The following is a 24,979-nucleotide window of genomic DNA, read 5'->3' as shown; positions in this document are numbered from 1 at the left end:
AAAAAATGAGTTTCTAGTATTGGTTAGTAGATTTAAGAAATTTACTATTAACAGTAACATTAATGCACCAGGAGTAAATTACACTTCTAAGTTCACTAATGTCACATTTTAAAAGACCATTTTAGGCCAATAAATCAAATTAAAACCATGTTGAAGTACAAAGTCTCAAGTCTGTATTTAGTTTTTCTTTTCATTTCTTTTCCTTTGTTTCTGCTGATCATGTGGTGCATTTTTGGAAAGACCTTTCACCTGCCAGTAACTTTGGGGAGATTAAAAAAAAAAGTCTCTAGTATTGGGTAGTAAGAAAATTACAGAAATGCAATATTATATAAATGCACCGGAAGTAAATTACACTTTAGTATTGTCCATTTCAGGCTTATAAATCAAATTCAAACCAGACTGAAATAAATAATTCAGTGGATTTACTTTTTTTTTATGAGCTGAATTTAAACAAACAAATACAATTGAGTAATGTTCATCTTAATTTGTTTGTTTAAATTTAGCCCATAAAACTTGTTTGCAACCACTTACTTTAAAATACATTGAGTAAATCCCAATGAACCATTTTTCTTCAGTGCACGCTGAAGTTATCTAGAAAGTCTAAAATCTCTTCCTTTTTTTTTTTCTTTTTTCTGCTGATCATGTGGTGTATTTTTGGGAAGCCTTTTAACCTGCCAGTTGCTCTGGGGAGATATTAAAAAAATGAGTCTCTAGTATTGGGTAGTAGATTAAACCCGGACTCTGACGACAAAAACAAAAAAAGAGAAGAGGAATAAAGAACAAACCTCTCCCTCTGTAATTTTTCCCAGGTGACTTTACCCAGGGAATATGTGTTCAAGGTTGTGGGACAAGGTCTTGATAGTGACAAAGCACAAAGACGGGAGTTTATTCCACCTCAATATGGTCTGTGATCTCGGAGGAATCTCCCAGCTGTCCGATAGCTCGCCGTTGACTCCTTTACTGGAGTCCCATGTTGCGCTCCTAAGATCAATCTCGCTATCTCTTCCTCTTTTAAACCACAACTGCCGCCAACAGTCGGAAGCACATTAAGTATTTTCCTCTCCCATAAGGCCGCAAACAACAAACTCCCAGAGTCGGGATGACGGGAGGAGGCAGATCTTCCAGCTGTACTCAAGTGCTGGTAGTTAATTCTTCACTCGCCCAGAGCCATATATGAGTACCCCGCATGCGATGTACTTTTTTTGTGCGATTAAAACACATTTCTGATACAGTTAAGTTTCAGACGGCTGTCATTAATTATATTTTACTTAATTCCCAAGCCTTCTCCCTCTGTTCCTTTTCATTTATACTCTTTTTTTTCCCCCCCTTAACCCGCCTTGCGTTTTGGGAGCGTCCAATGTTGTCCTACTTAGCTTTCCTTTGTCTTGTGTGTGATCTTCAAATGGGAAGCATCAGCGCTGATCAATCGTCCACATTTCCCCCCCAAACCTGGGAAATCACTCGTCACTTGTGGAAAACAAGTAATTATATTCCCCTCTGTGCGTCTGAGCTGGGATCTGTCTTGAGACGTGGAGTTGGGAAAACTGATCTGATGGTGTTCTGATCTGCTCTGGTTCTCTGAGGTTTTTAGCCTGTTTCGTTTTTGTTTCTCAACAGCACAAAAAGATGCAAAGTGTAACTTGGATAATACTTGCACTTTATAATAACTTTGCAAACTTTTCTTTTTTTTCTGTATAATTAATACAGGGAAAGGTGCTGCATTGTAATGTGAATGTACAAGGTTGTTATCTGCACTGGCTAGTTCAGACCATAATTATTGAAAAGTACTGATTGTGAAGCGATTTTTATTGTCCTCATTAATTCTGTATGATTTTCTGTCATTTACAGAAAACAAAATACACATTTTAAAGTATTTGTTGTCATTTTTTAGGTTTTTAAACAACAGAAAAAAAAAAGTAGTCCATATTGATGGTCATCCTTTTAAATCATTATCATATATTAGTATTATTAATAGTAATTTCGAAGTTTGATGAGTTGTACATGTATATATATATATATATATATATATATATATATATATATATATATATATATATATATATATATATATATATATATATATATATAATAATGTGTATGCTATATTACATTTAGTTGCTGTACTACATTTAGTTCACTAACTACAATACACAATGTTTTTTCTTTCATCTATAAAGTTTCCAAGCCTCATGGAGGAAAATATCAGAGCCTGATGCATTCAAGGGAAAGTTCAGAAAGCTGTTCTGAAATATTAACCCAATGATCTGCTTCCAAAGTTAAACAACTCATTGGAAGAAAAGGCGTAAAACAAAAAAGTTATGCTGGTATTGAACAGCACACATTTAGATGCAATGTAGAACACTTGCAATGCAATGCATTTAGGCCCAATCCCAATTTTACCCCGTAGCCCTTCCCCATACCACTCGTTTTGCGCGTTTATGTAAAAGCATAAGGGCGTCCAAATTCTCTTTAGCTTGAAGGTGTAATAATACCCCTTCGAACTGAGATTTGTCTGAACCACACTCGAAACCAAGGGATAACAAAAGCATTCCCAGAATACACCAGCCCCAACGGCAGCACAGCTGTACTCAGAAGTAAGGAGATGCACAAATTACTATTTTTTTGTCATTATTACGAATTTTTACAACAAACAAGCAAATGTTTTAACACATTCATAACAACGTTCATGTTTTACTGTCATGCTTTTTGATAAAAAAAAAATGCTAAAACAAAAACCGCTAAATTTGGCTATCAATAATCCATAATAATAACTCCTGTATAGCAGTCCCACAACATTCTGACACTCAATGACACTCGAAAACCCTGTCAGAAAAGTCTAGTGGCTGAAAATGAGCTTGTTACAGTGTCTGTTATAATGCTAATGTTGTTTTCCTGTGTTTACATATATAAATATGGCCATTGTGTAAATGCACAGTACAGATACGAGTGTATTGCCACATTATATCATTAAGATAACATGATATATGCCTTCAGTGATTTCCTGAAGATAAATACCAAAAAATAAAGCAACTAGAATAACTACAGCCGTCGCGATCGTCTGATCTCATATGAAGCATGAGATTGCGATGACATATGATGACTTGTGCAAGTGTTGTATTGGTGTCCCATTTCTTTGGGGTAAATTTTGAAGCCCTTCCCCTTCACACTCTGTTTCAAGGGCCAAGGGGAAGGGAAAGAGGAATGGTTACAAAAATAAAAATTGGGATTGGGCACTAGTCATTCAGCAGATGCTTTTGTCCAAAGCGACTTACAATTGAGGAGGTATTAAGCGATAACATAAGATTCAATACATACAAGAAGTGCTAGTTATTCAAAGTGACTTGTTTGTGCTCAGAGAATTTAGTGCTGGAGTAAGAGTTCCCATATAGTGTAAATCATTCCCAGTGTCGTTCAAGTGTACTCCATACGGGTGAGTGGGCTTTACAAACCACCAATAGGACACACTCCTTCCTCTCTTAAGCACCAGACACTTTTTTAGAAACACTTCTATGTTTCTGTGTGTACAGATAGCTCTTTTAATATTGTCACACTTTTTTTTCTACAGCATAGTCTATATCAAAAGTCTTTATATAGTTTAGATTTCCTTTATTTTCTATTGCATAAATTCTATTTCTCCAAATTAGATTTTTATTGTTATTATTATTATTATTTTTGCTACAGTTATTATCAATATTACTATAATTTTTTTTGTTACTGTTATTATTTTAAGGTCATGAGTGACTGTGTAAGCATTTCACTGCAGATCATCCTGTTTGACTCTGTATGTGACAAATAAAATTTCAATTTGAAAACTTTATGAAGGTTTTTTTTTTTTGTTCTGCCAATATTAAAACCACAGATCCAGTATCACTATTCCTCAGGGACCAGATCACCTCTGCCTATCACTCTCTCTCTCTCTTACACACACACACAGACTCACCTCTTGTGCCCCGGAGCCTCTTGGTCTGACTAAAGTGACACGGGGGGCTGCAGTGTTGCCGCGGGACACGCAGGGCTCAAGGTGACCAGCGGGTTCTTTCATCAGCATCTTGGATCAATACGGATTCGAACAGAGAGTCTGTCTGTGTCCCTGAGGACCAGTCTGCAGCGTCCAGCTGGGGGCGAGCCTTGAGCCAGGCAGCTTACACTGAAATCACACCACCCTCTCGGACACATACACACACGCACACAAAGAGGATAATCACACACTCACTACTTCATGACCATCACTAAGTCACTTAAAAAGGAAAATTATTTACTAGTGCAAATGGCACTCCACAATCTACATGCCTTCAAACTCTTCTTCAATACAGCTGATATAGTGGGAGATCTGTCAAGAATCAAAATTGACAATCCAGACTATAAAATCATTAAAAAGCAGTGCTTAAAACATTCATTCATCCATTTTCCTTTATTCATCAGGGGTCACCACAGCGAAATGAACCACCAACATATCCAGCATATGTTTTACACAGCAGATGCCCTTCCAGCAGCAAGCCAATGCTGGGAAACACCCATACACTATCAGTCACACTCATACACTATGGTCAATTTAGTTTAATCAATTCACCTATAGTGCATGTATTTGGACTGCGCGAGAAACCGGAGCACCCGGAGGAAACCCACACCAACACGGGCAGATCATGCACTGCAAAAAATATAGTTTCAACCATAAACTCACCATTCTTAGTAAAAAAAAACTTAAACAATCTTGAAATTGCAAAATATGAGCAATTATTGAGAGCAAAAAAAGGCTAATTTGGAGCTTAAAACATGCAACTGCAAGATATCGATCATGGCTTTAAAAGGCACCTATGATGAAAAGCACCTTTTGGAATTTGTTTGGACAAAACTGTGTGGTGATATAAACACAATACGTTGTTTTTTATTATTATTAAAATAGGATCCAAATCCATCCCATTTTGAGGCCCACCGCAATGTGATGTCGGAGTGCAGTTTCCCCACCCACCGAAATGACTGGCAGCCGTGTATTAACATGTCTCTGTAGTATCGCGTATAATAATATCAACAAGACAGGACATGTGCAAAACAACTGGGATTAAAAGATCAGTGGATATTGACGTGTATCCTGTCACATTTGCAATGCAAAAACAGATTAAAATTAAATGCGCGCGATGTGTGAATGTCTATACGTGAACTTTGTAACGACATTGTGTGTGACTCATCTATGCAGAAAGACTTGAACTAACACCAAAACAAATACATCAAATAATCATTGGGAAAGTTCTTACTGTAGTATTTCTCACAAACTAGGGTTGGGCGATGCTGAACAATTTGGCATCGTACGATGTCTAATGTGAAACATCACGATAGAAATGGGGGTGGGGGTCTTTTTTAAATATCAATTAATTCATAACAAATTAATTAATTTTAGCCTACCGTTTTCACTACCTGACCCACATGGTCTTTGCTTTAACCATAACCAAACCATAAACGTTACACACAAATTACCACCTGTCAATCACATTTTTTTCCATGGAACTCTGGCATGATTAGGCACAGTGATCGGTGTCGTTCTAATGGCTTTTTCCACAGCTGGTGGAGGAGACTTCATTTGTAGTTCACTGTAATTTGTATTGTGATTGATGATAGCTTTCTTATTTTATTATCATTAAGAGGAAATAATTACAAGTAAAGATGCAGGGCCTCGACTGTTTTGGTCGCATATGCACCAGAAATTTTATCTATGCGACCAATAAAATATATTTGAAAGCATTTGGGCAAGCATTTTTATACATTTTCACTATTTTTACAGCAAAATCCCCACGGCGTGTGGGATTTCGGAGACATTTATGCAGAATGCATCTTTGCACCTAAAAACATCAAACGCAGCACTCAGAAACTGATAAACAGTTGTTATGTGAACATGCTAAAGTAAAAAAGGCTGCAATGCTCGCTAACCTCTAGGCTATTCAGGGACCGTTTTGGTCACATATGCGCCCGCAATTTTATCTATGCGACCTCAAAATATATTTGGGAGCATTTGTGGGGGCATTGTGCATAAAATTGTTGCGTGCAATGAGTTTTCACTGCACAATGTTCACCGCATGCGCGGATTTAGGACACGTTCATGCAGAATGCATCTTTGCACTTAAAACGCAGCGCTCAGGAACAGTTTAAAACTGTTGCTATATTAACTTGCTGCATTAAACAAAACCCGCAATGCTTGCCCCGCCTTCATGCTCTTTTTATTGGCCCACTGCGCTAAAACTGAACTCAAATTGATTGGTTAACATCAGCTCTCAATCACTCAGTCAACGCCTTCTGTCTTCAGATGCAGGGGCTACAACCGCAAAAATATAAAGCGAAGATGAGAGAATGAAAATAACACTGACAGATTTTGTTTTAGAAAACACCTACAGTTACTAATAATGGTGCATCTTATTAGTGATCATGTGCTGAATGTTTATCCACCATTTACACTTTTCTAAGAGTGGATAAAAGACTTCCAGTGGCTTGAAGTCCGCTATGAAAATGACTAAAGCCATTCACTGTAAAGTCTGTTGGACGGGGTTTGCAGGTAACAGCGTTTGCCACTGAATCTACACATTTTTAGCGCGAGAGGTACTGTATAATTTTTAATTTAATCCTCACGATGCTGTCAGCCGTGCAAGCAGCAGCTATATGTAAAATTTAACACAGCTCATGAAAAGACCGTTGTAGCTATTAAGATGACATGCAAATAATAAGCTATACGTCAATATAAATGTAGGGCAGGGCGACGGACCGCAATGCCGGCTCAGCATCGGGAAGTTTGTCGGCCATCGGCGATGGATGATGGCATCGTCTATCGGCCCAACCCTATCACAAACGATACATGAGATCTGCTTCCTTCATGTCTGACGCTGTGCTGTTTATCTATTACAGTCGGAGGTTGAGGCACACTCTGACAGGCACGTGGGAACGGTGGGCGCGGAGAACTAGCATACAGGCACAGGCCACAAAAACAGCTACATTGTATTCAGAGCAGAAAACTCTAATATTCTGAAAACTATAATAAATAATCTGATGGGTGTTTTGAGCTGAAACTTTACAGACACCTTCTGGAAACACAAAAGACTAATCATAAATCTTGAAAAAGGGTAACATAGGTGCCCTTTAAATAAAAAGGCTTATTTTGAGTTGCAATAGCAGAAAAACTCAATTACATGCAGGTATGAAACTTAGTTATAAGAAATAACTTGCAAAAGAAAGAAAGAAAAGTTCAGAACCAAGAGGGGGAAAAAGTCACAATCATAAGCTCCTTTCTGCCTCAAAAAACCTAATATGAACTTTTTCTCTTACAATTTGTCAGCCACAAAGGTGCAGCTTTTTCGTTTTGGATTCTTTTGCAGAATAAGCATTTAAAAGAGCTTCAAGAGAGAATCATTTGAGAAAAAAAAAAAAACTGAACTTGCATATTCTCAGATATTTGTAATGCTATTTATAAAACAGCATCCTCAGATATTTGATGTCGGGCACTGTTTGACCCGTTCATGATTACAGGTATCCCATGATGCACCACTGCAGACATTTTTATCCTTGCCGTCCCATAATCCCAGACCAAGATGTTCCTATAAAAGATTTCCAGCTGTGCACAATGATCGTACATTTATAAATGCAGATGCTAATTAGCGATGGGCTGCCGTCTGCGCTAAAGATGTTGCCGCTGTTAAGAGCAACAGAGTTTTCCCTTAAATTGATCACTTGAGGAAATCGGGCTCTACCCCTTCTCTGTGTCATCCGCACCCCGTTGCCCCCCTAAATCCCACCCTTTCGCTCTCCGACTGCATACAAGGCAATTACGGGCGGCGACATTGTGGGATGCCGCGTTCAGGTTGCAGCTGGACAGATATTTGAAACAAGTCAGTGTTTAATTAGGTTACACAGTCATTTCCTCCCCTGCAAATTAAAGCCCCAGAACCTCACACAATTAATCTGCGTCTGCAGGTCCCGTGCGGTTCCCCTGGAGAACCCGCTCCGGTTCTTCAGATCTGACCCTCAGGGCCCTTGCTGCCACAGGGAGAAAAGCAATTATAAAAACAGCCCTCACTCTAATCGGCACAAACTCTTGCACACGCACAGTTATTGATATTCCAGAGGAAAAAAAAGGGGGAAGTTAATTTAGTTCCTGACTTTTAATTGCTAAAACAGTTTTGTTATGTGTTACAGTACCAAATACAGCCTTGACAACATAATACTCCTGTGTATTTAACGGCGGCTATTAGGGTGATATAACGTCGGAGGTATCTTGCCCAAATCACTTTGCTTCATGAAATGCTAAAACACTTTAGTGTGAGCCAAAAACAAAAATAGTAATTAAAAATGTCCTTCATATGTTAAACAGTCATAGCCCACTTTCAAAACTCCCAAAGCAACCGTTTGCACCCTGGATACCAAAACCTGCAAATGCCCATAAAAGATATGACAAAATCAGCAATGCTATCTTAGTGTAATTGCATTGCACCTCCTGAGTAATATTGTTTTGGCCAATAGCCGGTAATTAAACTATATTATTGTTGCTATTTTAATTAGAGGCGGTTGCTAAGTTTGCTAATAAGGTGTTTGGTATCACTGGCAATCAGAGTCACGGTTAGTGACTTGTACCAACTCTAAACAATAAGTATAGCACTTTGCATTGTTTTTGTTTACATAAAAGGTTTTTAAAACAGCACTATAAACTAAAACAATTCTTAATACATATCTAGTAATAATAAAAATATAATAAAAAGGGTAAAAATACACATTATATATACACAAACATTTACTAATACGCCACCCACAACAACATCAACAAGCATTCCCCTTTCAATTGCAAAGGAACTCCCTAGCAACCCCTACAAGGAACTGCATAGCATTGCTTTAAAGGTGCAGTAGGTGATGTGCCAAAAAGCTAATCAGTTAGCATACTAGCTTTGGATAGCAGGGGAGGGTGTTTCAAAGCCACGCCTGCTGAAATCACGAATGCCCCACTGTGACACGACAGCACAGCAGACAACCCACTAGTTCATGTCATTTGCCAGTTAGAAGTGTATAGAAGTGTGTAGTGGTTGGCCCTGCGGCCTGCGGGAATTTCACTTATTAGTAAGCCACACTTACATGCCATTTCAGAGCGAGTATTCAGGGTTAACCAGAATATAAAAATTCATATAAACAAATTTAGGGTGCTTTCACATCTGTAGTTTGCTTTATTTGGTCCGGACCAAGGGTAATAAATGATACATTGTTGCATCTTCTGCCGTCTTTGGGTCGTTTTCACACTACATTGCTGGCTTTGGTCCGAACCAGGTGAAACGAACCAAATCATCTGACAAAATCCACATCTCTCATTGGCCAGATGTTGTTGAACATATTTACTAAACTGCTTATTGATTGGTCAGAATTCACGTGCGGGAAAATGCCAGTGAACTCCCACAGGTAAACAAAACCTTTTACTCTGGAGGGACGACTGCGCTGGCTGATTGTATCCCTGCTTTAGACAAACTATACATTACGAAAATGAAGCGCGGCCGCAGCTGGAAAACAGTGTTTAATGCATCGCTCGTCACTTCAGGAGGAGACGTGAATTCATTTAGCTAAACTGCGACATGGTCATCTTGCGGAAATATTACCAACGATCCATCAGGTAATGTTTTCCCCTCTCTCTCTCTCTCTGTTGGTAAACCGCTGTCAACAAATATTTTTCCTCCATATCCCATAATGCAAAGCGCATCAGCCTACGGCAACTGAATTAGTCCATAATGCGCAATACTTTTTGCGGTTGGACCTGTTTTAGTACGGATCATATTCTCACCACAAACGAACCGCTCCAGGATTCGGTTGAAAGTGTACCGAGACCACCTCTTCAAGCAGGTCTCGGTACGCTTATTTGGTCTGCTTTTGGTGTGCACTCGAGTACGATTGCTGCATCCTCACCTGCCCAAACGAACCGTAAAAAAAGGGGAAACGAACTCTAGTGCGATTCAATCGAACTAAATAAGGCAGGTGTGAAAGCACCCTTAGATCATTTACTGTAATCATTACAAATGGACTGTGGAGAGACTTTCATCCAGCACAACAAAAAATGTTTCTGAAGACAATCACCTACTGCACCTTTAATAAGCAACAATACCTTAGCTCTTGCTGCATTAAACAAAGCCTGCAATGCTTGCCCCGCCTTCGCGCACTTTTTATTGCCCCACTGTGCTAAAACTGAACTCGAATTAACTGGTTAAAATCAGCTCTCAACCACTCAGTCAACGCCTTCTGCCTTCAGATGACAGGAGAGCTACAACCGCGAATATGTGAAGCGCTGAAGATGAGAATAACAACACTGTCAGATTTAGTTTTAGAAATCACCTAAAGCTACAAATAATGGCACGTCTGATTACTGATCGTGGTAAATGTTAATCCAGCATAAACATACACTGTAGTCTGTAACTGTTTGCCTCATCTACACATTTTAAGCACGAGATGTTCTGTTTAATCCTTCATTTAATCGCCAGATGCTGTCAGCCGTGCTGCTGTAAGTAAAAGTTAACACCACATACACCATCGCAAAAGGGCTTGCCCTGACTAAGATTAAAATAATATTGCAGCTCATGAGAAGACCGGTATTGCTATTAAAATGAGATATACAAATAATAAGGTATATGTCAAAAGCATGTGAGGAATATCAGACAGCACTCTTGAGAACAGCACAGTTATTATAGTTAACAGATTTATTCATGTTAAGCAGTGCGTGCTGGCCGCTGAGCGGTCTGTGTATCTTTTGGTCACTCAGTTGTTTTATAAAAATGTGTTTTCTTGTGATAACGGGATTTCATTGAGACATGTTTTCCTCACGCAAGCATATATTTATTTGGCTCGTTATTTTTTATTAGTGTTGATTTCAAATGTAATAAATCTGATTACATAAAATGTAGCAACGGTGCACATAATTGCATAATTGGTGGGTGCAACTAAATTTTGGCTGATGCGCCTTAAGTTAGGGGCAACGATGCTACCAAGCAAAAACGTTAATTTCAAAGCCCTGCTATTGCTATTAAGATATCATAGATATATGCACTAGATATCGCATAGTACAGTGCTCCCAGGACAAATGTCATTCAACCGCACTAGTCAAGAGTGTTATTACGTGAAGATGCGGGACTTAAGCGCTGTCTACGGTAGTAGTAACGAGCAAACAAAGAAAACAAAGCACAAAGGCAGAACATTTCATAGGTAATATTAAGTTTTTTTCTGTTTTTGTATGTTCTGAACTTTTGTGCTAATCAGGTAACGTTATTGATGATAACAGTCACTTACTGCATTCACCATACGGCAAAGCAGCTCCAACTCGCACTAAACACTCGGCTTATGCTAGTTTTGTTGAATAAAATCAGCAAACAATGCAAAAGAAATATGACAACGAGATGCTGCGCTGCCAGAAACTTGTATTATTGTCGGCTAACGTTAGTGAAAGAGTCATTCGGGGGATTCATTCACAAACGAATCGCTCCCTCCGTCAGTATGAGAAGTGAAAGCAGGAGAGGAGCTGTGTTTCAGGACATGATTAGATCAAATTTAACAGGGAGGGTGAATAGTACATTTCTGTACACACAAACACAAGCTTTTTGTCAGGAATGCCCATGCGGTCACTGATCCATCAATTTAGAAAAGTGATGTAAAATTATAATTTTCGTAATTAGAAAAAAAAATGACATACTAACATCCAGGAAAACTCCCAATCATAGATATATGTGTATATGTGTATATCTCTGGCTTTGGATGGCCACAGTCCTCCACTGTACCTTGGTCCCGCATTCATTTTAAAGGAGCTGATGGCGGCGCTATTGATGCATTCCGTCCAAAAGACAACAATAGGCCTGGCGACATCTAATGTATATATCTATGTTAAGATATAAGCCATTATGCTAATGCTAGCATTTTGGCAGGTCACCTACTGCACCTTTAAAACCGCAGAGCAGTTAAACTGCATAGCTACATATCAACATGGGTTACCCTTGAATCTACCTAGCTACACCCTAACAGCTCTCTACAATGCCCTAACATTCACCTATTGAAAATCATCACATTGCAAGAGCATAGTGACACCCTAACAACCACCCACAATGTGATTACATAACACCCTAGCAACTATCGTGTATTATACATTATAGCAGCACCCTTGTGTGAAGTTCGTAAACACAAATGCACGACTCCTAATATCCTTCAAAAATATATAATATAGATTACCATGTCAGTCATTAAATAATACGTGTTACCAGGGCACCATGCCGGAAGGTATTATGATTAAACTTGTTCACTGGCCAGTGCACTTCATGGTAAATGACTTGACGGGGTGGTCATGTGGGACGCTTTTTTTTTTCCCTTTTTCTTTTTTTAAATGGAAAGTTTTTCTTGTGTGTGGCAAAGTGGTACACAAGAAGTACACGGAAAGAGAACAAGGAAAAGCCATTTGACCACACGCCATGCCCATGTCCCATTTTTGTAGATAATTTCCCCTAGGGTGAAATTTAATTGCTGCTTGAGTGCCCTCAATCCTTAAACATTCTCCATCATTCTATGCGTCATTTATTTTTCAGGATGACAAAGGAATGGCTAAAAAAAGGCATGCAAACAGAAACTACCTCACCTTTAACGATCTGGCCCGCGTGACAGGTAACGACACATTTAAAGACCTGTTTAAGAAGGCCTGTCCTCATTCGTTTTAGCACATTAAAACCGAGCTTAGGGCAGCAGAACGGGGATTTGCATTCTCTTCATAAGCTGACTTTGCAAGTGTGTTTGTCTACAAAGCAGTTTAAAATGAAGCTATACATGATTCATGTTTGCCGCTTTCAAGTTGCTCCTCGCTCAAGAACAGGACTTCACATTACTGTAGGCTAATTATTTGAAGATGATCTGGGCAGGAGAGACAGGTAGTCTGGGATGGAAAACATGTGAAAGTGGAAAGAATATTAAATATGAACACAGCAAAAGCAAGAAATGATGGGAACATTATAAATGTGTGCAGTGTTGGGCCATGTTACATCTGTTTTCACTTTTTGAAAAAGTAACAGCGTTGCTTTTCTTTTCAATTTTATTTAGGGCTGCACAATTTGGAGAAAATGTTCATATTATGATTATTGAGGTCAATATTGCGATATGCGATTATAAATGGTATTGTGGGTCAACTTGATATGTTTTTAAGGAAAATGCACACACAGATTAGTATTAATGCTGAAATGTGTATTTGTAAAATTTGAACTTGACTTTAATTAATGAGCAAATGTCAACCTTACCATGAAAGATTTCACCAAAATATTGAAATCATTTTTATGTTTTTTTTTTGTGTAAGCAAGTAGTTTACAGTACTTTAAAAATACTCAAAAGTGTCTCTGTGAATGTTTTTTTTTAAATTATATTTGATTTACCAAAGTCAAATGAGTAGCAATTTCACATCTGTCACATCCATAACGAAGCTTTTCCCTGATAAATGCAAAACTATTAAATAAAATAAAACCAGTCATTTTTTTTTCTATAAAGAGCCAACTCTTATTCTTTTAATTAGCATTGTTTCTTTTGGGTTGTGAAGTTTAATTCACAGAATTACTACAAAGCATGTTGTATACTGCATACTTTTTCGGTCACATGCATAATGCATGTTTACTTTCCACATTTAAAGTACAAAACATGTTTACAGATTGATATTGTTCTGATCCCATAACTCTGTGGTGGGTTGTTTTGGGAAATATAAACATGTTTCAATATAATGTTAACATATATACTTCCTCTGTGAATTTATGTTTTGAGTTTTTACTACAGATGTCACACCCATTGTGGAATTGCTCTAATGTAAACTTTTTTTTACCCATACTTGCAATTAATAAATGATACATAACAATATTTTATATGTATAGCTTTGTATTATTGTTTTATATATACTTATTTTTTGATTTTTGTCTTGTTCTGGTAAAGCATCTGCTAAAACATGTTTTCTCTGCCTTAACTCAAATAAATATATCGGAAAACTGTTTTCAGAAAGTATGTGTTATTATTTATTTAATATAATCACAACATTGTCTCGTCATATAAACACACAGTTGCTGACATCGCGATTGCGATATGATTAATCGTGCAGCACTACTTTTAATATATTTTTAAAAATCATCTCCTTTTGTCATGCATGCAGAAACAAGAGCACAAACTAAGTTTTTTGCCAGCAAATACTTATGTTAAAAAATACAAATATTTTTCGTTTTAAATCACAATTCTTCTGTGGAATCAGGATGTACTTACCATTTCTGAGAAATCTGGGTGATGGATTTAATCTGGATCTTGTGTTAATCTTTAACCTGGCTTTTGTCCTATTTTCTGATGGCTGCGTACAAGAAAAAACAAACCAAAGATTAATACATACATCAAAAATGTAACATTATGGATCATTAAAGTTGCAGATGTATGTAATGAATGGGTGTTTCTTTATTGTCTGGAACATTTGTAGATTGTATAGTATTGTATTGATTTTCTTTTTGCTGTATAAAACTCACATCAAAGATTTTACTATGTATATTTGCAATGGGGGGTTCATTCCGCCGTGGCGACCCCGGATTAATAAAGAGACTAAGCCGACAAGAAAATGAATAAATGAAATGAATGAATGATATTTGCAATGTTTTATTTAATGCCATGCTATATTTAGTTAGCTAGTCAGTTAAAAAGGTTTTGTATTGGGCTTAGCATTAGAGCTTTGTATTGCCAAATTTAATAATTCAGTTATGATTTACAATTAATAAAATGCATATTAATTCGATTGTACGTTACATTGACAATATGCATCATAACAATTAGATTTATAATATGTAACATGACTCATATGAATCCTGATTCCTGAAAGAAACAACTGCTAACAACAAATTTAGTTAAGTTAATGCAGTTGGTTCCAACATTACAGATTAAACTTTCAAATTATCCATAAGAATTTAATTTTAAAACATGACATTATTCAAACATACATTATTTTGAACGATATTAAGCAAATACATAATAAAAATGACATATACGTTGGTACATTTTCATATACGTTAGCAGTATTTTCAGAGTTTTTCTAGCTAACTTAAGTTAACTGTTTGCACATGGCTTTACTACCCTGCTGAAAAAACCAGCAAAGACCAGCATGATTTTCATGCTGGTCTATGCTGGTCAATGCTGGTTTAGCTGGTTTACCAGCTTGGTCTTGCTGGTGATGCTGGTAGACCAGCTTGGTTTTGCTGGTTGACCAGCTTGGTCTTGCTGGTAGACCAGCTTGGTCTTGCTGGTGATGCTGGTGGACCAGATTGGTCTTGCTGGTGATGCTGGTAGACCAGCTTGGTCTTGCTGGTGATGCTGGTAGACCAGCTTGGTCTTGCTGGTGAAGCTGGTAGATAAGCTTGGTCTTGCTGGTAGACCAGCTTCGGCTTGCTGGTCAGGCTAGTCTACCAGCTTGGTCTTGCTGGTCATGCTGGTCTACCAGCTTGGTCTTGCTGGTTATGCTGGTAGACCAGCTTCGGCTTGCTGGTCATGCTTGTCTACCAGCTTAGTATTGCTGGTGATGCTGGTCTATGTTTGGTGGACAAGCAAGACAAAACTACCACCCAGATAGCATACAGTTCTGGGCCACATCTGGGCCAACTAAGGCACATATGGCTCACTTCTGGCAATGGCAGGAGACATATCGGCTAGATGTGGCCCGTATGTGTCACACCGGGTGTAGTGTGAGTTGTGGCCTGCTGTATGTGGGCCAGATGTGGCCCGTGTGTGACACCCCGGGTGTAGTGTGAGTTGTGGCCTGCCGTATGTGGGCCAGATAGGGCCCGTGTGTGTCACACCGGGTGTAGTGTGAGTTGTGGCCTGCTGTATGTGGGCCAGATGTGGCCCGTGTGTGACACATCGGGTGTAGTGCATGTTGTGTATTTTTAGTTCCGGTTTAACTTTAAATTAACGGGAGCCTTTGAAGTGGTTACAAATTATTAGAAATTGAAAATCAAAGTTAATTTGTCTTTCTAAGTCTGTACACTTTCGTTTTATGAAGTAGAAAATAGAAAATAAATATTGTAAATTAATGTAATGTGATGCAAGGATTTACATTTTTCCGATTGGCTACTTCTGCCTGTGGACTGCATACCTAATGAGTGGGAGGGGCTTGCTGCTCAAACAAAACACAGACTCTGATGTGAAGCAGCAGCAGTTCTGTGTTTCCTGTGTTTTATTAACATTATTGTCCCTCATCAGGCAGTGAGAGCGCTACACCTTCTCTGAAAATAATAACATTGCATGTTCTAAATAAGACTTTCTGAGATTGAAAATGATTCTTTAGGTTATTAAGAATAGGAATAAGCTATTGCTTATCAGGGAAAGTATATGTTTGTAACCTTATCACATATTAATTCAGTTTATTTCCTCAATAATGGATTTATTTTTACTTTAAGGCTGCTATGAATATAAATTTATATTATCTGTTATATGTAAATGTTCCAGCATGAGTAAAATTCTTTTTTTTTCATATTACCTGGTATGTCTATAAATGTCTATAAATGCAACGAGTTTCATCATTTATTATGTTTTGATCTATTAATGTTTTGTTCAGTTCCTCCATTTGAATGAATTAAGACAGTGTCCTACCGCCACCTACTGGGTGGATTTAATTTGCTATTAGTACTACTTTTTAACGAACAATTTTACAAATGAATTCATAATCTAATAATACTGAATTAAAGTGCTGTTTTCTTGGTGTTATTTTTTGCAATTCTACATTTTTATAATGATTTTGTTTGATTAAATGCCACATACAACATTGTTCTTTTTTTATTTAATTTGAATATTAAATAGACATAAATGTTTTGTTTATGAATAAAATAACTATATAGAAAAAAATGTCAGAGAACTGAGCAGTAGAATGTGAATAACATGAATGTGTTCGTAAATAAGCTGATCTTTGTAAACAAAACAAAGTTTTATTTACTTATTCTACAGAACACAAAAAATAATAAAAATAAATCTGACCAATTTTAATGCGCACACCTAACCCCGCTCCTAACCCGACCCCTCACTTTGATGTCACTAGCTCTATTTGAGTGCATTGTTTCTGACATTGCATGTCAAACTGTGTGTCTCAGCTTGCATATGCAAGTCTGCAATCAGATACTAATGCTTCTGCAACACAGCCCTGAGGGTACAATCCTCAGTGCAGGGAAACACCACACATTATCTTAATCACAAACTACAGCAAATTTAGTTTATCCAAAATTCACTTATACTGCAAATTTTTGCACTATGGGAGAAACTGGAAACCAACAGAAACAACATGCAAACTCAACATAGAAAGGCCCAAAAGTCTATCCTGGTTCTGTGTGTGTGCACCTGTAACAGCGTCAACAAATTTTATAGACAATATGCTATCAATAAGCATGTTAATTAGCAATTAGTTGATTGTAAATATATCTTAAAGTGTTATAGTTTTTATATAACAAGCTACTGAATATTAAAAATAACAGTCAATATTTTAGAATTACAGCATGTTACATAACAGAGCAAGGACATGTTCACAGTATGTCTGATAATATTTTTTCTTCTGGAGAAAGTCTTCGACTAGAATAAAAGCAGTTTTTAATTTTTTTTAAAGTGTTTTAAGGTCAAAATTATTAACCCCTTTAAGCTATATATTTTTTCGACAGTTTCAAAACAAATCATTGTTATAAAATAACTTGCCTAATTACCCTTACCCTAATATATATATATATATATATATATATATATATATATATATATATATATATATATATATATATATATATATATATATATATATATATATATATATTTATTTATTTATTTAAAAACATTATCATAAACTGCCCCCTGGTGGCGAATATGTGTTTCGCTTCATCCTTGCATTACGGTGGAGTGGGCGGAGCCTCGTGAATGACGGTTAATTTTTTCAAACGAGGAAGTGAAGTCAAGTCCGCCATTTCATCTTCTTCTTTTTATCGGGTAAGTTATTATTTTAAAATCATATTTGTGAGATATTTGTCGTCAGGTAATGTTTTTATTAGTTAAAAAAGCCCCTGTTTTGAATAGTGATAAAACTGTAACTTATATGTGGATAATATGGCTAAAAACTGATGGCTAAGAATGATGGCAGCCGTCAGTTCAGTAACGTTAATCTGTTAAGTTGATTGTGCTCGGGGTTTTAACAAATTCATTTAAGTTACAATTGTCCTTTTACGCTCGTCATTCCCAATTAAATGATCAATAAGACGTGTTATATGAAGAACAGCGTCGAAACGGGAGCTTGAATGAATGAATCATATGCTGTCCGTTTTATACAGTTGTTATTGGTGCCGAGTTCTGCTTTTGTACTGGTTTTAGCTCAAACACTGAACGAACAGTCTCTTTTTGGTAACGTTAATCTTAATGATCTTGATTTGCTTGTTAATGTGTGTTTTATCAAGTTTCAGCAAACGTTTACAGAGTAACGTTATGTGGTTCATGCTGGCCACTGTTGAGACTGGTCTGCATTAAAAAAAATTTAAAGCAAAAACGTTTGAAAAAAAAAATCCACAGTTGAAACATAATGTGTTAAATGACTTATGAAGGAAATTAATTAGCTAAAAAAGAAGGCTAAGTGTGTTATGAAATATTAAACCTTGTTAAAAAATAAAATCAATTGTGTTAAATAAGCTTAAAATCCATATCTTATGTTTTATATTACTTTAAAACGGCCTGGAAACTGAATTGCACCATTAATCTTGTACATATGTATCAAGTCCAAACAAATGGTTTTGTGGCAAGTAAAAATAATATTTTTATAAATTGATTGTATTGTATTAATTTGTTACAGAAAAGAAAGGAATCATGCAAGGATGCAAGCTGAAGTAAAGGACAACTCTCACATCAGTGCATTACTAATTGTTTGACTTCATCATCAAGCACACCAGGTACAATATTGTACATATTTTGTAACTTGTATATGTCAGACTGGTTGTTGGGAACTAAAATAATATATTTTATGTTTTATTTATTATTAAAATATTACAAGATTTATTGCTGCTATTTTATCACTGTGTGAGGTCATAGCTTATTTAAAATATATATTATTAAAAAAATCTAATTTGAAAGAAAGTCTAAATGTTTCCACAAGGTAATTTATTAAACTGTTTTCTGAAAATGTAAAATTTGAAAGTATTGGTGAGCTGGAAAAACAGTCTGTTGACGTAACTTTTATTTTTATCTTAACTTTTTATTTTATGTTAAAAGTAGATTAATTTACCTTGGATCGCATGTTTCAGTTATAATTTCAGAGTGAAAAATATAAAAGAAAACCATTGAAAACAATGGCATAATGATTTTGCTTGTTCAAAAGAGGTACTTGATTTATTTTTCCTGTAGTGATACATAAGTTTTTAAGACTAATGCTTGACACTTAAATTTTAAAGGGATAGTTCACCCAAAAATAATGACATCTTTTATCCTCCACTTGTTTCAAAATATTTTTTTTTGTTCTGTTGAACATAAACTCAGGTGGTGCGGTGCACAGTGGATAGCTCTGTTGCCTCCCAGCAAAAATGTTTCTGGTTCGAGCCTCGGCTGGGTCAGTTGGCATTTCTGTGTGAAGTTTGTATGTTCTCCCCGTGTTGGCGTGGGTTTCCTCCAGGTGCTCCTGTTTCCCCCACAAGACATGCGGTACAGGTGAATTGGGTAAGCTAAATTGTCCTTAGTGAATGTGTGTAAATGAGAGTGTATGGGTTTTTCCCAGTGATGTGTTGCAGCTGGAAGAGTATCTGCTGCGTAAAAAATGCTGGATAAGTTGACTGTTCATTCCACTTTGGTGACCCCAGATTAATAAAGGGATGAAGCTGAAAAAAAATGAATGAACACAAACCCAGTTTTTCCTACTATGTTAATCAATAGTTACAGGTTTCTAACATTCTTCAAAATATCTGCTTTAGTGTTTAACAGATTCAAACTGCTTTGAAACAAGTAGAGGATGAATAAATGGTGGCAGAATAGTAAACTATATCTTTAAATGTTTTATTCTGTATGTTATGTGTATTCATATTTATCTTGTCTTTTGTCAGATTGTCCTTTTAGCTCAGATTGTGATGGACCTGGAATGCGACACCAGTTACTCTTAAAGCCTGATTTATACTTCTGCGTCAGGGGACCGGCATAACCCACGGCGCATGCAACGCGCGTGGCTGTGCATTTATACTTCTGCGCGCTGTCTCTGTCGGTCTGCATTAACACTTCCGAAACGCTAGTTGGCAGTGAGGTGTAAATGTTCCTCTGTGTCGAGTTTCTTCGCTACTTTTTTGCTTTTCCTGAACACTTCCGGGATGTACAAGTGGCTCAAACTCGCTCATTTTGAGGCAGGAACCGGTGGACGTACAACAACTTTAACTATGAGGTAAACACAAAACAAAACTTTCCATCCGGAGCTCCTTCACGGTACTCCACACTTGTAAACAATCGCTCGCTTACATTCGCGCTGCTCTCGGTCCCGCCCAGACTCGTCAGCGCTACCAAGCCGACCAATCACAGAGCTTACGCTAGGCGTCGTTGCGACGTGTAGTTAAATTTTTTGAGAAGTGCACATCAGTGACGGCGACGGCCACATCGAAGGGCTATGCGTCAGCGCCATAGCATACGCCGGCGTTTGACGCAGAAGTATAAATCAGCCTTAAGTCAAGAACCAAATGAAGCACCAGAGTACAGATTATGGAGGTATCTGAAGTTGAACTAACTGGAAGCAGGGAACCATACTAATAAAGTTCCTTAAGGTAAAAGCACCTGCTTTATTTTGATAGGAAGTATTTTTTTATAGAGTTCTATTGTTTTATTCTTATTCTAATTTTATTTTCTTCATATACTGAATGGAAGTCATTCAAATTTCACAACAAATGATTTGCAGATTGAATATAATATATAATGACATTTTAATGCATTATTTCTTTTGGTTATTCTTTACATCTATATATGGGCAAGTATTTAATCAATGAAAATAATTTTTAACAACTTAACTAACCAAATTACTCTGTTGGACCCTAGCAAAATCCTCAAACTAACACACACTCTTGTGAATGCATTCTCACATTCATACACTCAAAAACACACATTCATACAACAGTCTGTCTCAGTCTGACTCACACACAACATCCTCTCCCACATATTTTTCTAGCAAACCTCCACCACTAGCTTGTCCTTTTATGCTGCTTTTATTTCAAACATTTTATAGCATGATATAGTCCAGGTTTTTATCACTAAGTATTTTTTTTTTCCATTCAGCAGTTTCCTTGTAAAGATGAACCCAGGGAAGGATCGAAAGTGGAGAAGACCAGATCAAGAAAGACTACATCAAGATCTGCGGTCAGTTCAAAGGTACTTTCACTAATTACCAAGATTTCAGACTATGAATTGATGGAGAAAACTTTAAGTGTCAGATCTTCCTACATCGCCTAGCTAAAATTCTTCCCAGTGTCTTGTAGTAGAAGTGATGCAGTCAATCGAGTTTACATTATTTAGTAAATTGCTTTCTGATTTAATAAAAAATATATTAACCAAACTTGATTAATGTAACAATTTTGATGAAAAGGGCATGTTTTACTAGAGCTTTTAGCACAAAGGCACCCCCATCTTGGAATATTGCTGTGTCTGACGTCACGGGGTTGGTATGCTAGAAACGTTTTTGAATGAGGTATTTGTATGATTTATACATAGTCTGTCTTAAAGCGTCACTAAATTGTACAGGCATTACAGGTCAAAGCAATCTGTTGTTACATTTATCAAAATAAACAATAAGGCTCTTAAAACACTGCTTTGAAAAATGTAGAAAATGTAAAAAAATATTTCAAATATTTTATAATATTAATAATATTATAAGGAAGTATAAAACCTTCCTAAGCTTGAAAATATACTAAACTTCCTTAAAGGAAATAAACTTCCTTTGTTAGTGCAAATTCCTTTTTATGTAGTCTTGTAATTAAACCATTCAAACAAGTTTACACTTAAAAAAGGTCTGTAATGAAAATCCGATTTTTTTTTCCAAATGTAACTAGCTAAAATAGTACCATGTACTTTTACTCTGTATTAGTATTATTTACTAAAATTTGTTTTATTTTAGCAATATAATAGTATTTCTAGTCCTTTAATTTAATGTAATTTAATTTTCAGTTCTCTTTCCATCTACAAAAACATTAAAAAAATAATTTCACAAGCACATTTAAAATAGGTTTAATACTATGAAATATTATATTAATATTATTTTTTATTTTTTATAAATTGATAGGTAGTTCCTATGGAATGTTTTTATGTATTGCTGAGAATACATTTCAGGTGTTCAATACGTTGCTTGTCAGTCTTAAAAATAAAAATAGGTGCTTAAAAAAGTGCTTAAAAGTCCTTAATTTTAATCGAGTTGTGCCTGTATGTACTCTGCAAACAGCACCTTTTAATTGTTGTCTTCTCCGATTTTCAGGATGTTTTGCATTGGACTGTTTTTTTTGGCTTTGACCCTTGCTTGCCCCTGACCTCACTCTTGGACTGCCCTGTTGGATTTTCAGTTTATTTAATTTAAAAAAAAAAATTTGGTTCTGGGTAGATGCTAATAAATATTTAATTGTAATTATTTAATGTAAATCAAAGGCGGCAACACCAAGGCTCCCAAAATACAAATTTATTAAATTAAAAAGGCTGACACAGAGCGTGTAACGTTTCGAGCCGCCGGCTCTTCATCAGACAAATTCTTTTTCGTTGTAATTTTTTAAATAATATGTTTTTGTTAAATATTCGATTTCTGTGTTTGTTCTGTCTACTCGTACTTGTTTATCTTGTCTCTGTAATTATCATTTGTTAATTTAATTAATATGCATTTTATAAAAATATATATATATATATATTTTCTGTGTTTTTTTTTTCTGTATCTATTTATCTAATTTGTATATACATTTGTGTTTGTATGTTCTTCTTATTCTGTATATCCACTTACCTAATTTTAACTTTTATATTTATTTATTTGCATTTAATTTGTGATAATTCTGTATGCATTTATTTTTCTAATTCATATATTTATATGTATTGCATTGATCAATCTGTTGTTGTTTTTTTTGTATGCATCTATTAATATAATTTATATAAATTCTATATTTGTATTTATCAATTTATATGCTTCCTTTAAAGCATTTTTTTAAATAAAGCAATTTAAACTAAGCATTCCTTTTAATGTGATTTATATAGCTACCAAATGTAGATGTCAGCCACATCTAACCCAAAAGTCAGCCGCAACTGAACAAGATCTGGGCCAGATCTGTGAAATTGCATGGGCCGCATCTGGGCCAGATCTGAGAAACTGCATGGGCCGCAGCTGGGCCAGATTTCAGAATTTGCATGGGCCGCAGCTGGGCCAGATCTAAGAAAATGTATGGGCCACATCTGGCCCAGATATGGACCAAGCTTTTTCTGAGATATGGCCCAGATCTGGTTCAGTTGTGGCTGACTTTTGGATCCTTATGACAGCCACAATCAGGTTGAGTCATCGCCGTCATTCCGCGCAGTATGTGGGCCATATCTGGGCCAGATGTAATTTGCTATCAGTGACCAGCATGGTATTGCTGGTCACTATCAGCGCCAGCATCCCAGCTGCATCTCATGCTGGTGACCAGTATCCCAGCACCAGCATTCCATGCTGGTCATCAGCATAGCACCCAAATCCCAGCAAGACCAGTATATGTTGTGTTTTGGTGCTGGTGACCAGCATGGGATTGCTGGTCACTAGCATACCAGCGCCAGCATCCCAGCAGCATCTCATACTGGTGACCAGTATCCCAGCACCAGCATTTCATGCTGGTCACCAGCATAGCACCCAAATCCCAGCAAGACCAGCATATGTTGTGTTTTGGTGCTGGTGACCAGCATGGGATTGCTGGTCACTAGCATACCAGCGCCAGCATCCCAGCAGCATCTCATACTGGTGACCAGCATCCCAGCACCAGCATTTCATGCTGGTCACCAGCATAGCACCCAAATTCCAGCAAGACCAGCATATGTTGTGTTTTGGTGCTGGTGACCAGCATGGGATGCTGGTGACCAGCATGGGATTGCTGGTCACTAGCATACCAGCGCCAGCATCCCAGCAGCATCTCATACTGGTGACCAGCATCCCAGCACCAGCATTTCATGCTGGTCACCAGCATAGCATCCAAATCCCAGCAAGACCAGCATATGTTGTGTTTTGGTGCTGGTGACCAGCATGGGATGCTGGTGACCAGCATGGGATTGCTGGTCACTAGCATATTACCAGCGCCAGCATCCCAGCAGCATCTCATACTGGTGACCAGTATCCCAGCACCAGCATAGCACCCAAATCCCAGCAAGACCAGCATATGTTGTGTTTTGGTGCTGGTGACCAGCATGGGATGCTGGTGACCAGCATGGGATTGCTGGTCACTAGCATACCAGCGCCAGCATCCCAGCAGCATCTCATACTGGTGACCAGCATCCCAGCACCAGCATTTCATGCTGGTCACCAGCATAGCATCCAAATCCCAGCAAGACCAGCATATGTTGTGTTTTGGTGCTGGTGACCAGCATGGGATGCTGGTGACCAGCATGGGATTGCTGGTCACTAGCATATTACCAGCGCCAGCATCCCAGCAGCATCTCATACTGGTGACCAGTATCCCAGCACCAGCATAGCACCCAAATCCCAGCAAGACCAGCATATGTTGTGTTTTGGTGCTGGTGACCAGCAAGGGATGCTGGTGACCAGCATGGGATTGCTGGTCACTAGCATACCAGCGCCAGCATCCCAGCAGCATCTCATACTGGTGACCAGCATCCCAGCACCAGCAATTCATGCTGGTCACCAGCATAGCACCCAAATCCCAGCAAGACCAGCATATGTTGTGTTTTGGTGCTGGTGACCAGCATGGGATGCTGGTGCTTGTATGCTGGCCACCAGCATAGCAGCAGCATCCTATGCTGG

General features: G+C 37.4%; 2 protein-coding genes and 1 long non-coding RNA gene across 13 annotated transcripts in view; 1 reads left to right on the top strand and 2 right to left on the bottom strand.

Annotated features, from left to right (window-relative positions):
• LOC141376869 (uncharacterized) overlaps nucleotides 1–24,979 on the bottom strand; it is a 601,238-nt gene that overhangs the window by 80,183 nt on the left and 496,076 nt on the right. The gene's annotated exons all lie outside the window — the stretch shown is intronic.
• The window catches only part of LOC137496842 (uncharacterized), a 145,382-nt gene that overhangs the window by 32,360 nt on the left and 88,043 nt on the right, over nucleotides 1–24,979 (bottom strand). For 4 of the 8 annotated variants that reach the window (XR_015504589.1, XM_087276952.1, XM_087276955.1 and 1 more), the window contains exons 2-3: nucleotides 14,263–14,344; nucleotides 3,941–4,163 (exon numbers count right to left, since the gene is read on the bottom strand). Coding sequence is in view for 7 of the 8 variants with exons in the window: in XM_087276952.1 (XP_087133078.1) it covers nucleotides 3,941–4,048 (108 nt within the window). In the remaining variant the exon portion in view is untranslated. Of the gene's footprint in view, nucleotides 1–3,940; nucleotides 4,166–14,262; nucleotides 14,345–24,979 lie in introns of all 8 variants that reach the window. The other 4 variants (XM_087276953.1, XM_087276954.1, XM_087276950.1 and 1 more) reach the window with 1 other exon arrangement.
• Nucleotides 17,928–22,873, top strand: LOC147841558 (uncharacterized). 4 transcript variants are annotated; one of them, XR_015504663.1, is made up of 6 exons: nucleotides 17,928–17,991; nucleotides 18,842–18,938; nucleotides 19,522–19,698; nucleotides 20,092–20,780; nucleotides 21,289–21,378; nucleotides 22,475–22,873. It is a non-coding gene; the product is annotated as an uncharacterized LOC147841558 (long non-coding RNA). The 4 variants fall into 4 exon arrangements; XR_015504661.1 differs by having other exon boundaries at nucleotides 21,286–21,378; XR_015504664.1 differs by lacking the exon at nucleotides 19,522–19,698.

This window comes from Danio rerio, chromosome 12, assembly GCF_052040795.2.
Source record: "Danio rerio strain M-AB ecotype USA chromosome 12, GRCz13ab, whole genome shotgun sequence".
NCBI lineage: Eukaryota > Metazoa > Chordata > Actinopteri > Cypriniformes > Danionidae > Danio > Danio rerio.
This window is presented reverse-complemented; position numbering and strand designations above follow the sequence as displayed.